Source organism: Podarcis pityusensis (assembly GCF_964106645.2).
Source record: "Podarcis pityusensis genome assembly, chromosome: 8".
Taxonomy (NCBI): domain Eukaryota; kingdom Metazoa; phylum Chordata; class Lepidosauria; order Squamata; family Lacertidae; genus Podarcis; species Podarcis pityusensis.
In genome coordinates, this window is record NC_138033.1 from 87,025,542 (window position 1) to 87,043,412 (window position 17,871).

Below are 17,871 nucleotides of genomic sequence, written 5' to 3' on the forward strand. Positions count from 1 at the left end.
GGGGAGAAGTGATCCTTGAGGTGACCAAATTATAACTTCTAAATGGAACCGGTATGCTCAGAGGCACAGGCAGATGGCAGGGGAGGACTTTTGCCATCCTGCTCTGCTTGGGGGCTCTCCTGGCCTCTGTCTGCCCACTACTACAATGCTAAATTGGTCCAGAAGGACTTGTCTTAAGCCATATTAATCCCTAAAGACTCTTCATAAATAGAGGTATTTATCACAATTCATTTCCTATTGACCCCTCAATATTTCACTTATTATTGACTGATTTCTGTAAGCAGAGAGATGGGACAACTTGTGTTCCATGTGATTCTTGGCAGCAAATAAACGCCTAGTAATGGAGCAGGGATAGGTAAGCTGGTTCCCTCCAGATGTTGTTGGACTACAATTCCCATCATCCCTGGGCCCTGGCCGTCCTGGATGAGCTGACAGGAGTTGGAGTCCTGCAAACATCTGGAGGGCCACAGATTCACCATCCCCATAATAGAGAAAGAGTTCATAAAACTTTTGGATTCCGCCATTATGAATACCTTTACAAAGTTATGTTTGGGTGAGAACAGGGCAACAAAACATGAATATATTTGAAAGAAGAAAGAAATGATTTAGATCATTTTGGAATGATAAACAAATGGGAGAACTGAAGCTAGCTGCTTTTCTGTGAAGTATCAAGTCAACTAAAACTTTGTTAGTTAACAAACCAAGGCAAAAATTTTAATCTTCTCTCGCCCTGGCAGACCCTTTCAATTCACCCCAAGGAGCTAACTTTAGAAAGTCGCTTGCCAGGAGGGCAGAACAATCGCTTCTGCTTCCCTTGCACTTTTCCAATCCAATGGAGCTGCTTGTGTCTCATCTGGGTCACTTCCCTTCCTCCTGCGCCAGTCAAGTTCCCATCATTTGTCCTTCACGTTCTCAAGAGGCCTCAGCACCAGAGGGCAACTAAGTGCATTCCCCTCCTCCGGATCAATGCTGCAGACATAGGAAGAGGCCGACCCTACAGTCAATGGCGTCCCATGCAAGGAGAATCTTGGGTGCCTCCACCTTGCATTGGTTCAATTGTGAATTCCTGTATTTTTTAAAAACTGCATTCATATCCATTTCATTTCATTTAAGGCCATTTCCATGCTGTTTAATATGGTGATAGCTCTAAACAGTATACAACAAATGAAAAGCACACAGCTGCTATACAAAAATACAATAAAACCATCAATGCAAACTACTAACAGCAATGAAAAGTGCAGAAATGAAATAAAGCATTTTAACAACCAGAAGACAGGGTCCAGCTTTAATGGTTTCTTTCCTAACTTGGAACTACACTTTGCACAATTTATCCCTGTCACATAAGCCTATAGATTTGCACACATGGAAATCCATATTTATTTACGCCTTCTGAACTCTTCATACTCTTTGCATTTCAGATGCTAGTTGATTAATTGAAAATGAATACCATCAAGAGTGACAAACATCTTCTAAGGTCAAAGCACCATTCCAGCCCAATGCCCCAGGATGTTGCCTGGGTGACCTTACTCCTAAATCTGTCCAGCTCTGGTTGCTGCCAACACTTGGCCTAGGGCACTGCCTGAAGTGTCCCTCATGTGCTTCAAGTCAAACCAGGATGGCAATGGGAAGGAAGGATATTTGATCCAAACACAGAGGAAGAACATACAGAGCTGCCTTATATCGAGTCAGATCCTTGGCCCATCTAGGTCAGGACTGTCTACACCAGGAACGGGCAGATGACAAGCTTGTGAGATCACATTTTCTCTGGCTGCCATCACCCCACAGCTTCATCTCTCCCTAGGTTCTGTAGGAAGTTGGCTTTCCTCAACCTTTCTCTAAGGATACAAGAAGAACCTGCAGAATCAGGTCAGTGGCCCATCTAGTTCCTTATCTTGTACTCAACCAGATGCCTGTGAGAAACCCACAAGGAGGACCGGAGCACAAGAGCAGTCTTCCCTCCTGAGCCTTCCAGCAACGGCCATGTAGAAGCATTTCTGCCTCTTACTGTGAAGGAAGAGCACAGCCAGCATCGCCATTTCTGCCTCCTTGAAGCTCATTAAATCTCCTGCTGCATCCTGATCTAGCCCCGCCATTTAATCCATATTTGCCCCCTCTGGGGAATGACCTGGTTGCAGTATCTCAAGGGCCCTTTTGCAAATTAAGCCCCAATCTGGAGCATCCGTGGTGAGGTTTTCGCCTACAGACAAGCAGATGGCTAAGCGGCCTTGCAGAGAGGAAACCAACAACAGCTTGGTCTGGGTAAGTTATGTACAATTAACCAGCAGTATTTGAAATCCTTTGTGAAGCACCGCTTAATGAGGACGCTGCAGAAGAAGATGCAAGCAGGCAGCCCCTGAGCCAGTCGGTCAAATCATCACAACATGAACTAGTGCTCAGTCCTTGCTGGGGGGGTTTGCCCATATGGTTAGAACATAAGAACACAGAAAGCTGTTTCATAGCAAGTCAGACCACTGGTCCACCTAGCTCAATATTGTCTACACTGACTGGCAGCTGCTTTCTAGAGGTTCAGCTAGGACTCTTTCCCAGCTGAACTGGAGACACCAGGGAAAGAACCTGGGATGTTTTCCATGCAAAGCAGACTGAGGTATGGCTGGTTTGCTGTGCTTTAGTTGAAGACTAAGAAAGTTTTGAAAGAGATATTGAGAAAGTTTTGAGTCTTAAGGGAAATCCAGGCGCCTTGCACAGTTTGTACTAGGATGAGAAACATCCTGCCAATGACGGGACTGGGAAACCCTTGAATGCTGCGATGTCACAATGGAAGCCAGACTTGTGGGAGGCATTTTAGGCAGCAGGAGAGAACTCTCCATCTGCTCCAAAGAGCTTCACTAAGGAAGGAAGGCATTAGCCTTAGCAAAAGCTTTTAGGCCAGTCCAAAATATGTTTGGATTTCTGGACTAGTTCAGATTCAGGAGAAGGAGTGGAAAAAGAGGTTCAGCCATCTCTGGTTTCTGCTCCCTGGAAGACTACCCAGTGGAAAAGTTATATTTAAATGCAGATTTTGCATAGAACAACCAGGGAATAATTTCTTCTACTTCTTCTTCCTCCTGTTGCCCAATGGATCTTCCCTGAAAAATCTGTATGGCGTCTGTGTCCTAACTGAGCTTAACACTTTTTTTAAACAGTCAATCTCTCTTCAAGGAAAATATTGCATTGAAAAGGACTCCAGCGGAGACACTTCCCAGTTTCATCACTAGGGTGGTCAGTTAGATGTGGCCAAGAAAGAAGATGACAGAGGACAGATTTTCATAACATTTAAATTTGCTAACTTGTATGTATAGATGCAAACTTAGAAAAAAAGAAACCAGATTTAAAAAGAAATTGAGTGCCTGTGGAGGCTTTTTATTTTATTTTACTAGTTTTGGGGTAGCAACCTTTTTTTGACTGCATTTTATTTGTTTTGGGTTGTGTGCAGGTATTATTTTTCTTAGGGTTGGGGTAGGTTCTGAGCATCCTCAGTTTTTATTCTGTAAAATGGGTATTCTGCTGTGTCCAAAGCAGTTTCTCTGATTTCCCGATGCGCCATCAAAACAGAGAACTGTCCTCTGTAAAGTGGGACGCATGGTCACCTTGTCACACGGAAGCAACTTGTGTGCAGGACGTGGAGCTTCAGCTGCTGCGTCACGTCAGACAAATTAAGACAGCACAGGAAAGTTTACTGCTGCTGGCAGGCAGCAAATTTAAAGATGCCTGTCTCGCTCTGGTGCTACAGATGGCCCACCTTGACCTCAGTTGCCACTGCACCTAGCCGCCCTCACCCCCAGCCACTGCAGAGATCCAGCCAAGCAGACCGATTCAATTACCGCATTTGTGCAGCACTTTACCTCAGCCTGCCAATCACCAGAGCCAGGGAGCACCTTCTGCCTCAGACCACAACAACAGCATGAGTCACCTGGTGCTCACATGACTCAGGAAAATTACTGCCCCTCTTTTGCACACAGGATGTTGTCGCAAGGAAAGCATCTTTCCAATGGGTGCAATGGCCCTTGGTACTCTACATTGAAGGGCACAGAGCACCAGCATCTGGTAGGTCCAGAAACAGCAGCAGCTGCTGCTGCCAGATTTGCCCAAGCGGAACAAACAGGAAAGGTTTCCAACCCAGTGCGTGGCAGCTCTGCAAAAGGCCAGTTCCACACCAGGGATCATTAGGAAAGGAATTGAAAATAACACTGCCGATATCATAGCGCCGTTATACAAATCTATGATGCAACTGCACTTCAAATACTGTATTATCTCACATCTAGCACATTTTTGCTGGCAGTACTCACTGGTGCACAGTACTTGGCCCCACAACCATGGCCATTGGTGCCATGCAGCGTGCATGGCCCTGGAACCAAAATTTGTGGGTGCCCAGCCAGTTCATGGGGAATTTTGTGGATGCTTGGGTACCCAGAGCCCCAGGGAGTTGGCACCTAAGACTGGCATTCCCCCAGAGATGCTCAGCCGCTTAGGGAGCTGTGGCATGCGCCGCCCCCACCCCAGGGCTGGCTGGAGCGCACAAGTCCCACTCCCCAAGGAGCACAAGAATGGGTGGTGTGGCACATGACACATTTCCCCTGCTGTGCATTGTGCTCTGCTGCCGGCTGCATGTACCCTGGCCGCCTTGCAGGCCTGGACTGCGCACTCCCCCCTCCTCCACTCAGATAAAAAACCAGCAGAAGACACAACACCATTGAATGGGATCAAATCAGGCCACAACTTTATTGACTGCAGATGAAGTGGCTTGGCACAGGCAATGGGTAAGCATTTATTTCCGGCCCATCTGCCGGAAATGACATCAGGGTCAACCCAGCAGGGGGGGATTCCTAGGGCTTACATCAAATAGGGGGATCCCCACAGGGATCGCTGCCTCTAGGAGCACTGAGGCCCAAGCCCCCCATCTGGGCATATGGACAGAAGCAACTCCTTCATGGATCCCTATTTCAGGGCGGGGGAGTGAGGTACAACACACACACACCCGACCAAGACTAAGGTCACCCAGTGCCTAAACCACCAGAGTTGTGATGATTGTTGTGAGGTAGGCAAGCTCCCTCGGGCATAGTCAATTCGCCTGATAGGCAAATTCCTGCCTGGCCACACTAATACGGCGACCACCACAGTCATAGCAAGGCCAATTAATGATGTAAAATGCAAAATTAAAGGTGGGTTGATCTGACAAAGAAGAGCTGGGAGTTGGGGGCTGGCATGGATGTTGAAATTTCCCAGGAGTGGACCTGAGGGAAGCCTGCGTGTTCCCTCTGGCTCCTGGAGAGCCCAGCCCTCTGTGCCAGCCTGCCATTGGCCAATACAGGAGAGGCTGACACAGGGCCAGATTTCAAGCCAGGAGCACGAGATCGAGTTCACGCTCCGGCCAGACAAGCGCCCGCCATCCCAGCTCTGCATTGACGGGGGGGGGAGCTGCCACACCCCAAAAGAGGGATAAGCGGACTTGTGGTGGTCATGGTGGGGCAGGGACAGGAGCCACTGGTGAGTAACAACACAATTTTCCTAGAAAAAAGACACTGCTCACATATTGCAGAGCTGAAAAGGGTTTAGAAAAGGGCAACCAAAACAATCAAAAGTGCGTAAGAGGCAACATGACAGAACCATATAAAATTATTCATGGCATGGAGAAAGTGGACAGAGAAACGTTTTTCTCCTTCTCTCGTAAAATAAAGCTCTTGGACATCCAATGCAACTGAATGTGGGAAGATTCAGGACATATAAAATATTTCTTCATGCAGCATCTAGTTAAACTATGTATCTCTGTCCCACAGGAGGCAGTGATATAAAAAGAGGATTAGACAACTTCATGGAGAACAAGGCTAGCAGTGGCTACCAGCCACAGTGGCCATGGCTGGAGGCAGAAATGTTTTTGGGTACCAGTTGCTGGAAGCCACAGGAGGGGAGAGGGTTTTTGTGCGTGAATCCAGATTGCAGTCTTCCCAACAAAGGCATCTGGTTGGCCACTGTGAGAGCAGGATACTGGACTAGGTGGGCCATTGGCTTGATCTGGCAGCCTATTCTTATGTTCATATGAAGGACAGAGAAAACAACTCGCTGTGGCTACTCTCAGAAACTCAGACAGATGAGTCCTCTGCCCCTATGACTGGCATCACAAAGTTCTGCTATGATTGGAAACCCCATCGTGCAGAGAATGGCTTGGGTGCAGTAGCGGCATGTGGGGTGGTGGGGAACTTCAGTGTCACCCACCCAATGACAGCAGCAGCACGGCTGCTTACCTGAACAGAGTTATGATGGGACAGTGACAAGGTGGGTGGCATCATTGCATTGGCTCTCCCACCGGAACACCAGCACAACTCTGACCAGGCTTGATCCAGGTTTTTCAGAACCACCTCAGCATCACACGTCATAAAACAAAAACAATGTAGACAAATACACAGACATCAAAGATTTCAATGCCAGTATAATAGTGAGATTATTTCTAGGATCAAGGGAGTTTCAGAGCTGCAGGGGCTGCAACTAGCACCACAGACTGACACAGCTGCAGGTCTGGCATGGGGGGGGCTTTCCATCAGTTTATTACTTTGAAGACTTCAATTGATGAAACAATCTTGAGGCTACCAAAAGCACATCAGGAGATCTCAGATGGAGCAGAGACAAGAATATTTTAAGGAGAGATCAATTGAATAGTGTTTGGTTAAAACTTGTGCTACATTTCTTCAGCTTAACCTACCAAGGTGCAAGAGATGTCAGCCTAGGTGTGAAAGAGGGTGCTTTGGATAGCTTTTTAAAAAAGTATTTTTCCTCCCCATGAAACCCTCTGCAAAGATTTTCACCACTTTACTGCACTCCACCTTGTGCTCTTCGGAGTGGGAAGCGATATCACGATTTCATCCACTTGCTTACCAGTGGTGTTGCATGCCTGGGCATGCAAGGCTGAAGAAGGTTCGCCAACCATAACTTTTACAGTACCTCTCCCCCCCCCTTTTTGCTAGGCCTCAGCATCTGTTCTGTTATGGGGCTCTTAATGAATTTTCTGAGCATTTGGGCACAACACAATCTAGTTCCGTTGAGTAGTCAGCAGCAAGATTCTGCCACTTCTGGCACCACTCGGGGTCTGACGTGCTCAAGCGCTTTTTAAAATTACAACAAACTTCATTCCAAACAAAATTGTCCCTTCCTGATGATATCATCTAGTTCAGCCTTCTCTGACCTGGTACCCTCCAGGTGTTTTGGACTACAACTCCCATCAGCCCTAGTTAGCACATGCTGATGGGCATTTTAGTCCAAAACATCTGGACAGCACCTGGCTGGCAAAGGTTGATTCAGCTGGACTGAAATCAACACTATCTCGTACATCTATTTGTCAAAGACCTCATACGTACATGAAAAGTGGCAAGCTCAGTGGCTGGACAGGTTCAGCGCAGAGGCTCGGCCTGTGTCAGAAAAGTCACAGGGAGTCAGAACAATCCACACACTCAACTCCCTGCAAACCACCGCAGGCTGAAACAGTCAGTAGAGGCAGCACAGGAGAGATGCTGTCCCTCAGCCCAATGGACTCGCAGGACATTTCCCAGCAGAGGGAAAGTGAGCAGCCTGCTGCGTCTCTCCAGACTGGTGATTTTCTGCAGGTGTGTCCTCCAGCATGCCATGGGTCCCATCTGCACCATACATTTAAAGAAGTATCATACCACTTTAAACAGCCATATCTTACCTGCCCTGCCAAATCCTGAGAACTGTCGTTCCTTAAGGGCATTGAGAGTTGTTAGGAGACCCCTGTTCTCCTTTAAGGAAGCTACAATTCCCAAGGTGGCTTAACAATCAACTCCTCTTCCTTTTGCTAATGGCCTGTTTGCAAGTTTTCAACAACTCAGTACAACTACACTTCTGTCTGAAAGCATCCTGGAAAAAAATCACTAAATGACAGTGTGTCTTTGAATCCAACTGTGATATTGTTTGGTTCATTGGACAGTATGGCACAAAAGGAACACAAGCCTCTAATTACAAATTTACCAGTGGCAGCCAAACCAGCCATTGCAAACATTATTATTTTTGGGGGGGGGGGGAGGAGTGGAATGCTATAATACTATATCAGTAATGGAATGAATGACTGAAGTTGGGACTAAATTCCAGAGAGGGAGGCTGTGGGTGAAAGTTTGGGTGCAAGGTGAAATCACAATTTAGCACTATAGAAATGAGCCTCAGTGAAGCAGGAGTGCCTGGCGTGCTCTGGTCCATGGGGCACGAAGAGTCGGACACGACTAAACAAGAAATAGAAATGAGCCTCAATGAGCCTCCAACTTGCACCATGACCCCTTCCACCTTCCTCCTCTTCCTCCTCCTCCAGAATGGCCATGAGAAGAAGGAAATTGGACCTTGCACAAATTTGTGAGGAGGTTAGACAACATCCGTTATTTATATTGAACATTCAGTCTCACTTTTTTGTCCGCAGGATAGATGAGATTGTGTCTCAGCAATTGCTGTCCCACACCTACCCCCTGCATTTCATGTCACTTTCCTTACTGCAAAAAGCTCGATGTGTGTGTGTCCATAGGGGAAGCAGGTGTGTAATGCAAGACCTCCAAACCCGCTCTTGTTGCACACCCTTAATTGGGCAGTATGTGATTGAATCCCACATGCAAAATAGGGGCAGCCTCAAAACACCCTAAGTTTATATTGGCTGGGCAAATGAGCTGCAGTGCCTCCCCTGGCCATTAGGAGGGGCTGCTGCCGCTGCACAGCAAAGTCCAGGCCAAGAGCTCCACCTGCCTGACAGCTGCCCTGGTGCTCCTTGGAGCAAGACTGCAAAGCCCTTCTGCCAGAATCCCTGGGTGTCGTAGAGCAGGGGTCAGCAAACTTTTTTCAGCAGGGGGCCGGTCCACTGTCCCTCAGACCTTGTGGGGGGGGGTGGACTATATTTGGGGGGGGTGAACGAATTCCCATGCCCCACAAATAACCCAGAGATGCGTTTTAAATAAAAGGACATATTCTACTCATGTAAAAACACACTGATTCCTGGACCGTCCGCAGGCCGGATTTAGAAGGCAACTGGGCAGGATCCGGCCCCCGGACCTTAGTTTGCCTACCCATGCCATAGTGTGTGCACTGCACACTCCATTACACAGACACCATGGCTTCTATCTCATCCCTTGCCGGGTCTGGAGGGCAGAGAGAAACTAAGTGGGTGCCCAGGAGGAAGTCAGGTACAGTCAGTTGCCATCCATGGGAAGGGACAATGTCCCTGCCAGGGAGGAAGAGGAAGAGAGAGAGAGAGAGAGATGGAGTGCCACAGGGACTGCAGCCCGCCCCCCAACAGAAGAAGGGAGCTCCAGCCCCGATGTGTAATTGTTGCCACAGAAAAATAATGCAACGAAGCAATGACAACTTCAGAAGCCCACTACTTCGTTTATGCTAATGTAGCAGGTAAGGTGCCACTTATAAATCATCTAAAAAGACGACCCCGATTCACATCGTTTGTGACTAGGTGACGCATGTGCCTTCCTGCTCAGCCTGTTGTGCAGGAGGAAGCGACAACTTCAATCAAGACGGGTCTTTGGATTGTGCACAAGCAGGACACATTTCCACACATGCAACAACACTTCCCCTTCCCCCAGGATGCCCTCCAGATTTGCTCCAAAGGGTTGGAGGACTCTCTGGAGCAGATCTGGGGGCTGCAGGGGGTGAGGCAGGCAAGAAAGTGGACGTTCTGTTGCCCAAGTGGAAGTTGGCTTCTGTCACATTGGATGCAACCACTTAAGCCGTACTTGGAGTGGATTGGCCTCCAATTAGAGAACCCCATTCTGAAAAACAAGGCGCATGGGCACCCTGGCAGCAGGAGACAGGAAAAGGCCAGTGTGAAGAGAGTGCGAAAAGGCCAGAGGGTTCTTTCCAAACTTTGAGCAATTTCACCAGTAGATTAATCAATTACAGCTGTGGCCGATTAATCTGTGCAACCTGATTCAACTCACCAAAGGCAGACTGAAGGGCATGGAAGCTTATGTCTTTTGAGACTATAATATTCTGGTGGGTGTGATACTGAAATACCGAAGGCGGGGAGAAAAGAAAACCGAATGAAGAATTCTTTCCAATTGAGCCAGTTCACACATTTTGCTGCCAGTCCCCCGGCTAAACAGCTGCCACATGTGCAGAGCTCAGGGGAGGAGTGCAGGCTTCTCCTTTATGAGGAACTCATCCCACCAGCAGGCATCTGAGCAAAGGCCAGTGTCCAGGATTAATTAACATTATACCTTGTCATCCTAGCAACATCACTTTCATTTGATCTTCAACGGCACACACTCCTGCCTGTACGACACCCAGGCAAGAAACACGAAACTTTCACCGGAGATGACTTACTCTCTCTGAAACAGAGTCTCTCTCTCTGCGCTGAGCCCTTGAGCTGGAAATCTACCAGTTTCCTGAAAAACACCACCCTGTGACCCGGGTGCCACCAGAACCCACCACTTATTTTTTTCCTTTTGGAGGTGCCAACTATTGTTGCAGAAACCTCTCTTGTGGGTAACAAAGGTCTGGCGCGTTAAAAAAAATAACATTACATGTGGTTTGGAAGTGCCAGCTATTTCCACATCTGGGGTCAGGAAGAAGCAGCAGCCGCGATGTCCAAGTACCCACTAAGGGGGAAGTATGCAAAGAGAGGAAAACAAGATGGGCCACGGAGTGGAAACTGTCTGTGGTCGGCACCAACCTGCTGCACTCCAGGTGTTCTAGATGGGAACTCCCATCAGCCACGCAGTCCTGCGGCTGATAGCAGCTGTGGTCCAAAGCATCTGCAGGGCGCCAGGTTGGCAAAGGCTGTCATAAAGAATTCCCTAGAGGGCGAGGTCCCTCTGGCCACAGCGTAGGCCTCAAGGAGGGCTCAAACGCCTTCCGCAAAAATTAATCTGCTTCTCTAAGCCCATCTCGGAACCATCCAGGGAAGTAACTACCACCACCAAGCAAGCCCAGCCGGTGACCTCAGCTGCCTCTCCAGCTGCTGGCAGACCCCTGGGCTTACCTTCAGACGACAGGTTGCCTGAGATGAGGCGGACAAAGCAGCTGATGAGGTTGTAGAGCTGCTTCTTGCAAGTGTGCCGGTAGTCGCGGATCTTGAGGCGCACCTCCAGGTAGCGCACAGGCTTCCCTGACGACGTTGATGCCTTTGCCTCTCCATTGAGGGGCATCCCGTTGCGCTCCAGCAGACTCCGCGGCAGCCTCTCCCCTGCCAGGCTCGCCTCCCCTCTGCCTTGGGCTCCCCTGACTTGCAAAGTTGCTCGGGCTGCCTTGGGAGAGAGCCAGGCGCCTGCCTCTTGCTGCACTGACCCTGTTCCCCTCTCCACCTGCGTACGCTTTGCCTCTTCCTCCGCTTGACTGCCTCTCTGGATCTCCTGGCCTCTCAAGGCAGGCCGCTTCCAAATTTGGATTTTCTCTCGCTGGCTGCTCTCCATTTCCCCTCTCTCCCACCCTCCCTGCAACTTATGATTCACTCACTTTCTAACCCGATTGCAGGAGTCCACAAACTCCTTTCTCTTTCCGTGGAGTCCAGCCCTTTTCTCCTCCCCCTCTCTGGCTGGTCTCTGTGGCCAGGGGCTCTTGGGGGGCACGATCTGGGCAGCCGTCACTCCCATCAGTAGTGGGGTCAGCCTCGTCCACCTGGAGCGCCTGCTGAGCCCCTGAATCCCTGCTTCCCTGCTTCAACTAGGATCCGCTTACCAGTAACTCAAACTCAACCCCTGTGGTCTCCAGGGAGAAGGGGGAAGAGACAAGAGAGAGAGAGCGATAAAAAGATTATCCATGCATTTTAACCCTCAGAGTCCTGCAAGCTGCCACAACTATTTTTCTGCACTCATCGCTCTCTTGTGCCGCTCCCTCCAGCCACTTGAGGGTCAGCTATGATTCTTGAACTGGGGACCCCAGCACAGATCTCCTCGGCCAGGATCAGTCCCTTCCTCCTGAGCCTCTCAATATTCAGTGGTCGTCTGCTCTGTTGCCTGACTCAGCCATGTGTCACCTGGCCATGCGGGAATGCACAGGAGGAGCCCAGATGCTGGATCAGGCCAAAGGGTCCCATCTACCCAGCGTCCTGTACTCACCTTGTTCTACGCACACACAGACAGACACCCCTCCATCCAGGGAAGACAGAGGCACTATCCCAGTTCAGAGACACAGAGCAGCTGGCGAGGGGTGTGGCCTGTGAAGGAGATGTGACCTGGAGAGGATCCAAAGGAGTCCAGCATCCTGTTCTCACAGTGGACAACCAAATGTAGTAGCAGACTTGGGGCTTTCAAATTTCAGCAGCACCCTGTGCAACACCAAAATATGGTGCCCCCCTCCCGCCTCTTGTCTTCCATTCTAAGTCACTGTGGTGTGGTGGCAACCCCTGCAATGCCCTCTCGGCTCAGCAGTGTGTCTGCAGGTCCTGGGCAATCCAGGCAACAAGACCCCACCCCCTCAACCTCTCTGAGGGCCAGTGTGGTGTAGTGGTTAAGAGCGGTAGACTCGTAATCTGGGGAACCGGGTTCGCGTCTCCGCTCCTCCACATGCGGCTGCTGGGTGACCTTGGGCCAGTCACACTTCTCTGAAGTCTCTCAGCCTCACTCACCTCACAGAGTGTTTGTTGGGGGGAGGAAGGGAAAGGAGAATGTTAGCAGCTTTGAGACGCCTTGGGGTAGTGATAAAGCGGGATATCAGATCCAAACGCTTCTTCTTCTTCTTCTGATGTGGTCCAAAGGAAAGCAGAGCAAGACATTTGGCACCATCTTGGCTGCAGGAGTTGCCAAAAGGAGGAGTAACAAGGCACCATCCAACTGCCTTAGGGTTTATTCCTTAGCCTAGGTTTAGGAACAGAGTCTTCCTTCTTCTAGATGGGCTACCTTCCCGGGTTGAAGAGCCCCATCTGCCCCTCACTTTCCTCTACAGCACAGGCAGAAACTGCCTTCTTGAGCATCGAATGCAGTATTGGTCTTGTCCGCTCAATCCGCTGGAGCCTGACTTTGCATGCAGGTGAACCCCCACACTTGCAGAGGGTTTGAGACCCATCAGCTACCCTCACCTGGTTTAGCTGGTCAGTTGAAGCTGTTTCCCAGGCTGTGGCCGCTGTCGCAGGCTGACAGCTTCTAGGAGCCACAGGTAAGAGCTGAGTACATGGTGGGGACCAAAGGTGCACAAACCACCCCAGAAGGAGCACGGCGTGTCCCCCACCAGAGCTATTACCCCTCCTTTAACACCCACTACAGCCCACCATGCTAGTAACCACTACACTTCGTATCAGCAGACAAAGCTGCCTTCTTCCATATCAGGGTAACTGACCCATTGAAGCAGCTGACTGCACAAGAGTGGAGAATGGAGAATGTTCACCCCCGCTCTGGATCTGGCCCAGCCCCCCTCCCACATTCCCACTATTTGGGCACTAACATCTGCAAGGACTCCATGCCTGCCATGATGTCCAGCCCTCCATCTACCAAATGTAGTTTGGATCCATTGCTCCGTGTCCGCTTCTCTGGAGCAGCAGAAAACAACCTTTCTCCCTCCTCTATGTGACATCCTTTTATATATTTGAACATGGCTATCATATCACCCCTTAACCTCCTCTTCTCCAGGCTAAACATGCCCAGCTCCCTTAGCCGTTCCTCATAAGGCATCGTTTCCAGGCCTTTGACCATTTTGGTTGCCCTCCTCTGGACACGTTCCAGTTTGTCAGTGTCCTTCTTGAACTGTGGTGCCCAGAACTGGACACAGTACTCCAGGTGAGGTCTGACCAGAGCAGAATACAGTGGCACTATTACTTCCCTTGATCTAGATGCTATACTCCTATTGATGCAGCCCAGAATTGCATTGGCTTTTTTAGCTGCCGCGTCACACTGTTGGCTCATGTCAAGTTTGTGGTCAACCAAGACTCCTAGATCCTTTTCACATGTACTGCTCTCAAGCCAGGTGTCACCCATCTTGTATTTGTGCCTCTCATTTTTTTTGCCCAAGTGCAATACTTTACATTTCTCCCTGTTAAAATTCATCTTGTTTGTTTTGGCCCAGTGCTCTAATCTGTCAAGGTCGTTTTGAAGTGTGATCCTGTCCTCTGGGGTGTTATCCACCCCTCCCAGTTTGGTGTCATCTGCAAATTTGATCAGGATGCCCTTGAGTCCATCATCCAAGTCGTTGATAAAGATGTTGAATAAGACCGGGCCCAAGACAGAACCCTGTGGCACCCCACTAGTCACTCTTCTCCAGGATGAAGAGGAACCATTGATGAGCACCCTTTGGGTTCGGTCAGTCAGCCAGTTACAAATCCACTGAGTGGTAGCATAGTCAAGACCGCATTTTACCAGCTTCTTTACAAGAATATCATGGGGCACCTTGTTGAATGCCTTGCTGAAATCAAGGCCTAGTTGCTACGGGGGCAGTGGACAGCCAGCAGAGATAAGGCAGCGAGGGGAGGTGGCCGAGCGCGGAGCCCATTTTCGCACACATGTGATGGCGCAAGTGATGTCATGACACAATGGCACATGCGTCTCTGGTTGGTGCCACCAAGTCGGCACCTCTGCAACCATTTTATTTTGGGACCTGAAATGCTGCTGTAGCCAAGATATGACATGATGCACGTGTAAGACTTGGATCAGGGACGGGGAACCTGTGGCTCTCCAGATGTTCAGAACACAACTCCCATCAGCCAGAGCCAGTACAGCTGCGCTTTCATCAGCCAGAGCATCACATGGCCGCTCTGGCTGGGGGTGAAGGGAACTGTAGTCCAAAACATCTGGAAGGCGCTAGGCTTATGAAGCTTGCTCTAGGAACTGCCTCCCCCAGTCCCATTCCTTCATGCAACACACTCTGGGCAATGACAAACCTTGAAGGTTTGTCACCTAAACGTGGCCCTGCCTGAGCCACACTGATTTCTCAACCCTAGAGCAGCAACCACAGCGGGCTACCAGCTGTCGTAGGCTCTTAAGGTGGTCTCCCCCCTCTTATACACACTCTGAACTGGCCAGGCTCAAGTTGCTTCTCCGTTCAAGCGCAGAACCAGCCTCTTCCCCTCCCTTGCAGGTGATATCTCAGTCCATTCCCCACCACCACCTCCCTTGGTTTACAGCTCAGACTAGGAAATGCTGTGTCCACAAATACTGATCCCACGGGAAGGTGTATCAGTGACAGAGCTCAGCACCAGACCATTCCTGCTTCCCCCTGTGTTATTGGACACCAGCACGGAGGAAAAGCTGGAGCTGGGGTTCTTCAACTCTGAAAAACAACCCGGGGAGCATCAGCCGAGAGAGGCCAGGCTGGTCCTGAAGGCAGGAGGCCTCACTGGACCGGTGTGGCTTTTTCCTGGCATGGAGGTCACTGATGGAGAAAGCTTCACCAGCTAAAGTTCTGGGCTCAGCCCAGGGCAGGAAAAAGGAGGAGGGAGAACCCTGCTGAAAGGTATTTGATCGAGAGAAGGCAGATACAAGGTACTGACCTGGTGCCCTCCAGATGTTTTGGACCACAGTTCCCATCAGCCACAGCCAACATGGCCATGCTCCCACCAGCCTCAGCATCATACGGCAGTGCTGGCGGGGGCTGATGGGAGTTGTAGTCCCATACATTAGGAGGGCACCAGGTTGGCAAGGCCAGTGTAGAAAATACGCAGGTGGGTTCATGGAACATGCTCTCCTGAAAGCCGCACTCTGGGTTTCAGATTAGGTTTGTAAACTGCAATAAAGTTTGGCTGATTTATTTCTCAGTGACAAAACATGTTTTCTTTTACCGTCAGGGATTTCCTCTTCTACTGAAAGTGTTAACTATGGATGCCTTTGCCTAGAGATCTTGCAGGATTTCAGATGTGCAAGACTGAGAATGGGAGGTATACAATTTCAAGGCCACAAATGGGGGCTGGACTTTCTCTTTAAAGTAAGTTTTGAGATCTCAAGGTTGCAAACATGACAATAAAATATTAAAGGGTCGGAAATCAGCAGGCAAGTCTAAAAGAAGCACAACTCATTTTGTTTTGTAACCTTGGATGGTTCCTAAGTATAGCATACAAAAGTTGTTGTTGTTGTTGTTGTTGTTGTTTGAGGGTCTGATTCCAGTTTATTATTTTCTACAATTGAAGATTAGCAATTTCTGAATAAGAATATTGTGGAGTAAGCTCAGCCTGCTCATCACCTGCAGTTCACAAGCAGCAGCAATATTCCTGATATATGATATATTAGCATAATCTGATATGCAGATTATGCTACTCACAGCCATCTGAGTATGCATAATGGCTTTAGCACTCCAGCTCATGATGCATTTCCAAGAAGGCTGTGTCAGAGCTTCAAATACGGACAGTGTTTGTCCTGTTAGTTTCTAAAAGGCATGTGCAAAATCCACCCAATAAATCACGCTCATTTCTATGCCTGAGGTAGCAATATGCGGAAACCCAGCCAGATGGGTGGGGTATAAATAATAAATTGTTATTATTGTTATTATAACCAACATCTCCAGTTTCAGTTATGTTAAACTGTGTGGATTACGGTCACTGTTGAGCTGGGCCAGTGCGAAGTCACGCTTACGGACTGGCCTGGCAGTTTGGAGACACCACTACAGACAACTCAGCCAGGCTGTCAAAGGCTAGTTGCTGTCAGGGGTGCCAACGTGAACAAAATATGGGGGGCAGGTAAGCCCCACCCCGCCTAATTGATCACCTGACATAGTGCACACACACCATTTGAATGGCAATGCCCATCAACTTGGGGGGAGGGGAGCTCAAATATTTTAGTATTTTTAGTACAGTTGTTCGCTATATCGAGGGCCAGCTCAAAGCATGTTGGTGCCTGAGTCAAAATACAAGATGGTGCCTTCCCTGGTGGCGAGGCAGGATCCCTCAGGGCACCTGAGTGCATCAGGCTGGCTTGGTAGGCCATGTGCACCCCCGTCTGTCTACTTCCTGCCCCTCTGCTTTTGCTGCCCAGGGTGGCTTCCTCATTCTGCTGAATGACATGGCCAGTCCTACATAGACCAGGTCTTTGTCACAAAGCTGAAGCTGGAAGATACAGGGCTACATCGCTCTGATCTCTTGCATCCCAGCTGCTGGGACATTTTCTACATTAGATATATTATTTGACCTGGGAACAAACAGAGTTGGAACATCACAGTTCATGATGCTTCCTTTCTTTTATTTTAAAACTGGCTGTACTGTACCCCTGTTTAGTCTGACAGTAAGCAGACACAAACAGAGGACTTCAGCAAGTGAAACTATCCCCCTTGAACGTCAGAAAAAGCTTCAGCTGCCAAATGTCTGAGTGGCATGGCAACATTAAAGGCACCAGAACAGGGCCAGCTAAAAAGGTGGCAGCCCCTAAGTACACTGGGCAGACTTGGATCTCCTAAGTCAGATTTGTTAGGTTGCAGCATCAGCGGGACAATCCTTTGCTAAAAAAGCAGTTCAGACAGTAAATCGTATGTTTGCCACTAGAGGGAGCCAGTGACCCAACAATATGTACTTTAGGTCCTCAGTCCCTTCTTCTCTGGGTCCAAATTGAAAGTGAAGTTCTTTTGAAGGAGCTTCCAGAAACGAGTTTGTTCTGGAAGGAGCACTGCATTCGGGTTCTTCACGGCATTCACACAACACTGCTAAAACCCAAATGCCAGCCTGTACACCCCCCCCCCAAATTAAAGCCAGAGTTTCCCTTTCTGTAAAAACAAAAAACAAAAACTCTGAAAAGTAAAAACTTATAAATCTGCCATAGTATCTGGCTGGTGGGGAGTTTTCTTAGCACATCCTTTTGGTGGGTAATTTGTCATGTTGTTTTGGTGAGTGATCACTCTTGGCACACCCACTAAAACCATTTGCTCCTCAGCTGACCACCATTTTGCTTCCAGTAGCCCAAACTTACCAATTTACTGATTTCCACCAATTGCCAGGTTCAGGCACCCTGAATTTCAGAAGGCAAAATCAGATAA

At 49.1% G+C, this 17,871-nt stretch overlaps 1 protein-coding gene across 4 annotated transcripts in view; it reads right to left on the reverse strand.

Moving 5' to 3' along the window:
- KCNIP3 (potassium voltage-gated channel interacting protein 3) overlaps positions 1-17,871 on the reverse strand; it is a 122,507-nt gene that overhangs the window by 72,746 nt on the left and 31,890 nt on the right. For 2 of the 4 annotated variants that reach the window (XM_081017528.1, XM_081017527.1), the window contains exon 1: positions 10,973-11,417. The exons of the other annotated variants lie outside the window; for them this stretch is intronic. In XM_081017528.1, coding sequence (XP_080873654.1) covers positions 10,973-11,402 — 430 coding nt within the window. In that variant the 5' untranslated portion in view covers positions 11,403-11,417. Of the gene's footprint in view, positions 1-10,972; positions 11,418-17,871 lie in introns of those variants that run through there. 4 annotated transcript variants of the gene reach the window in all.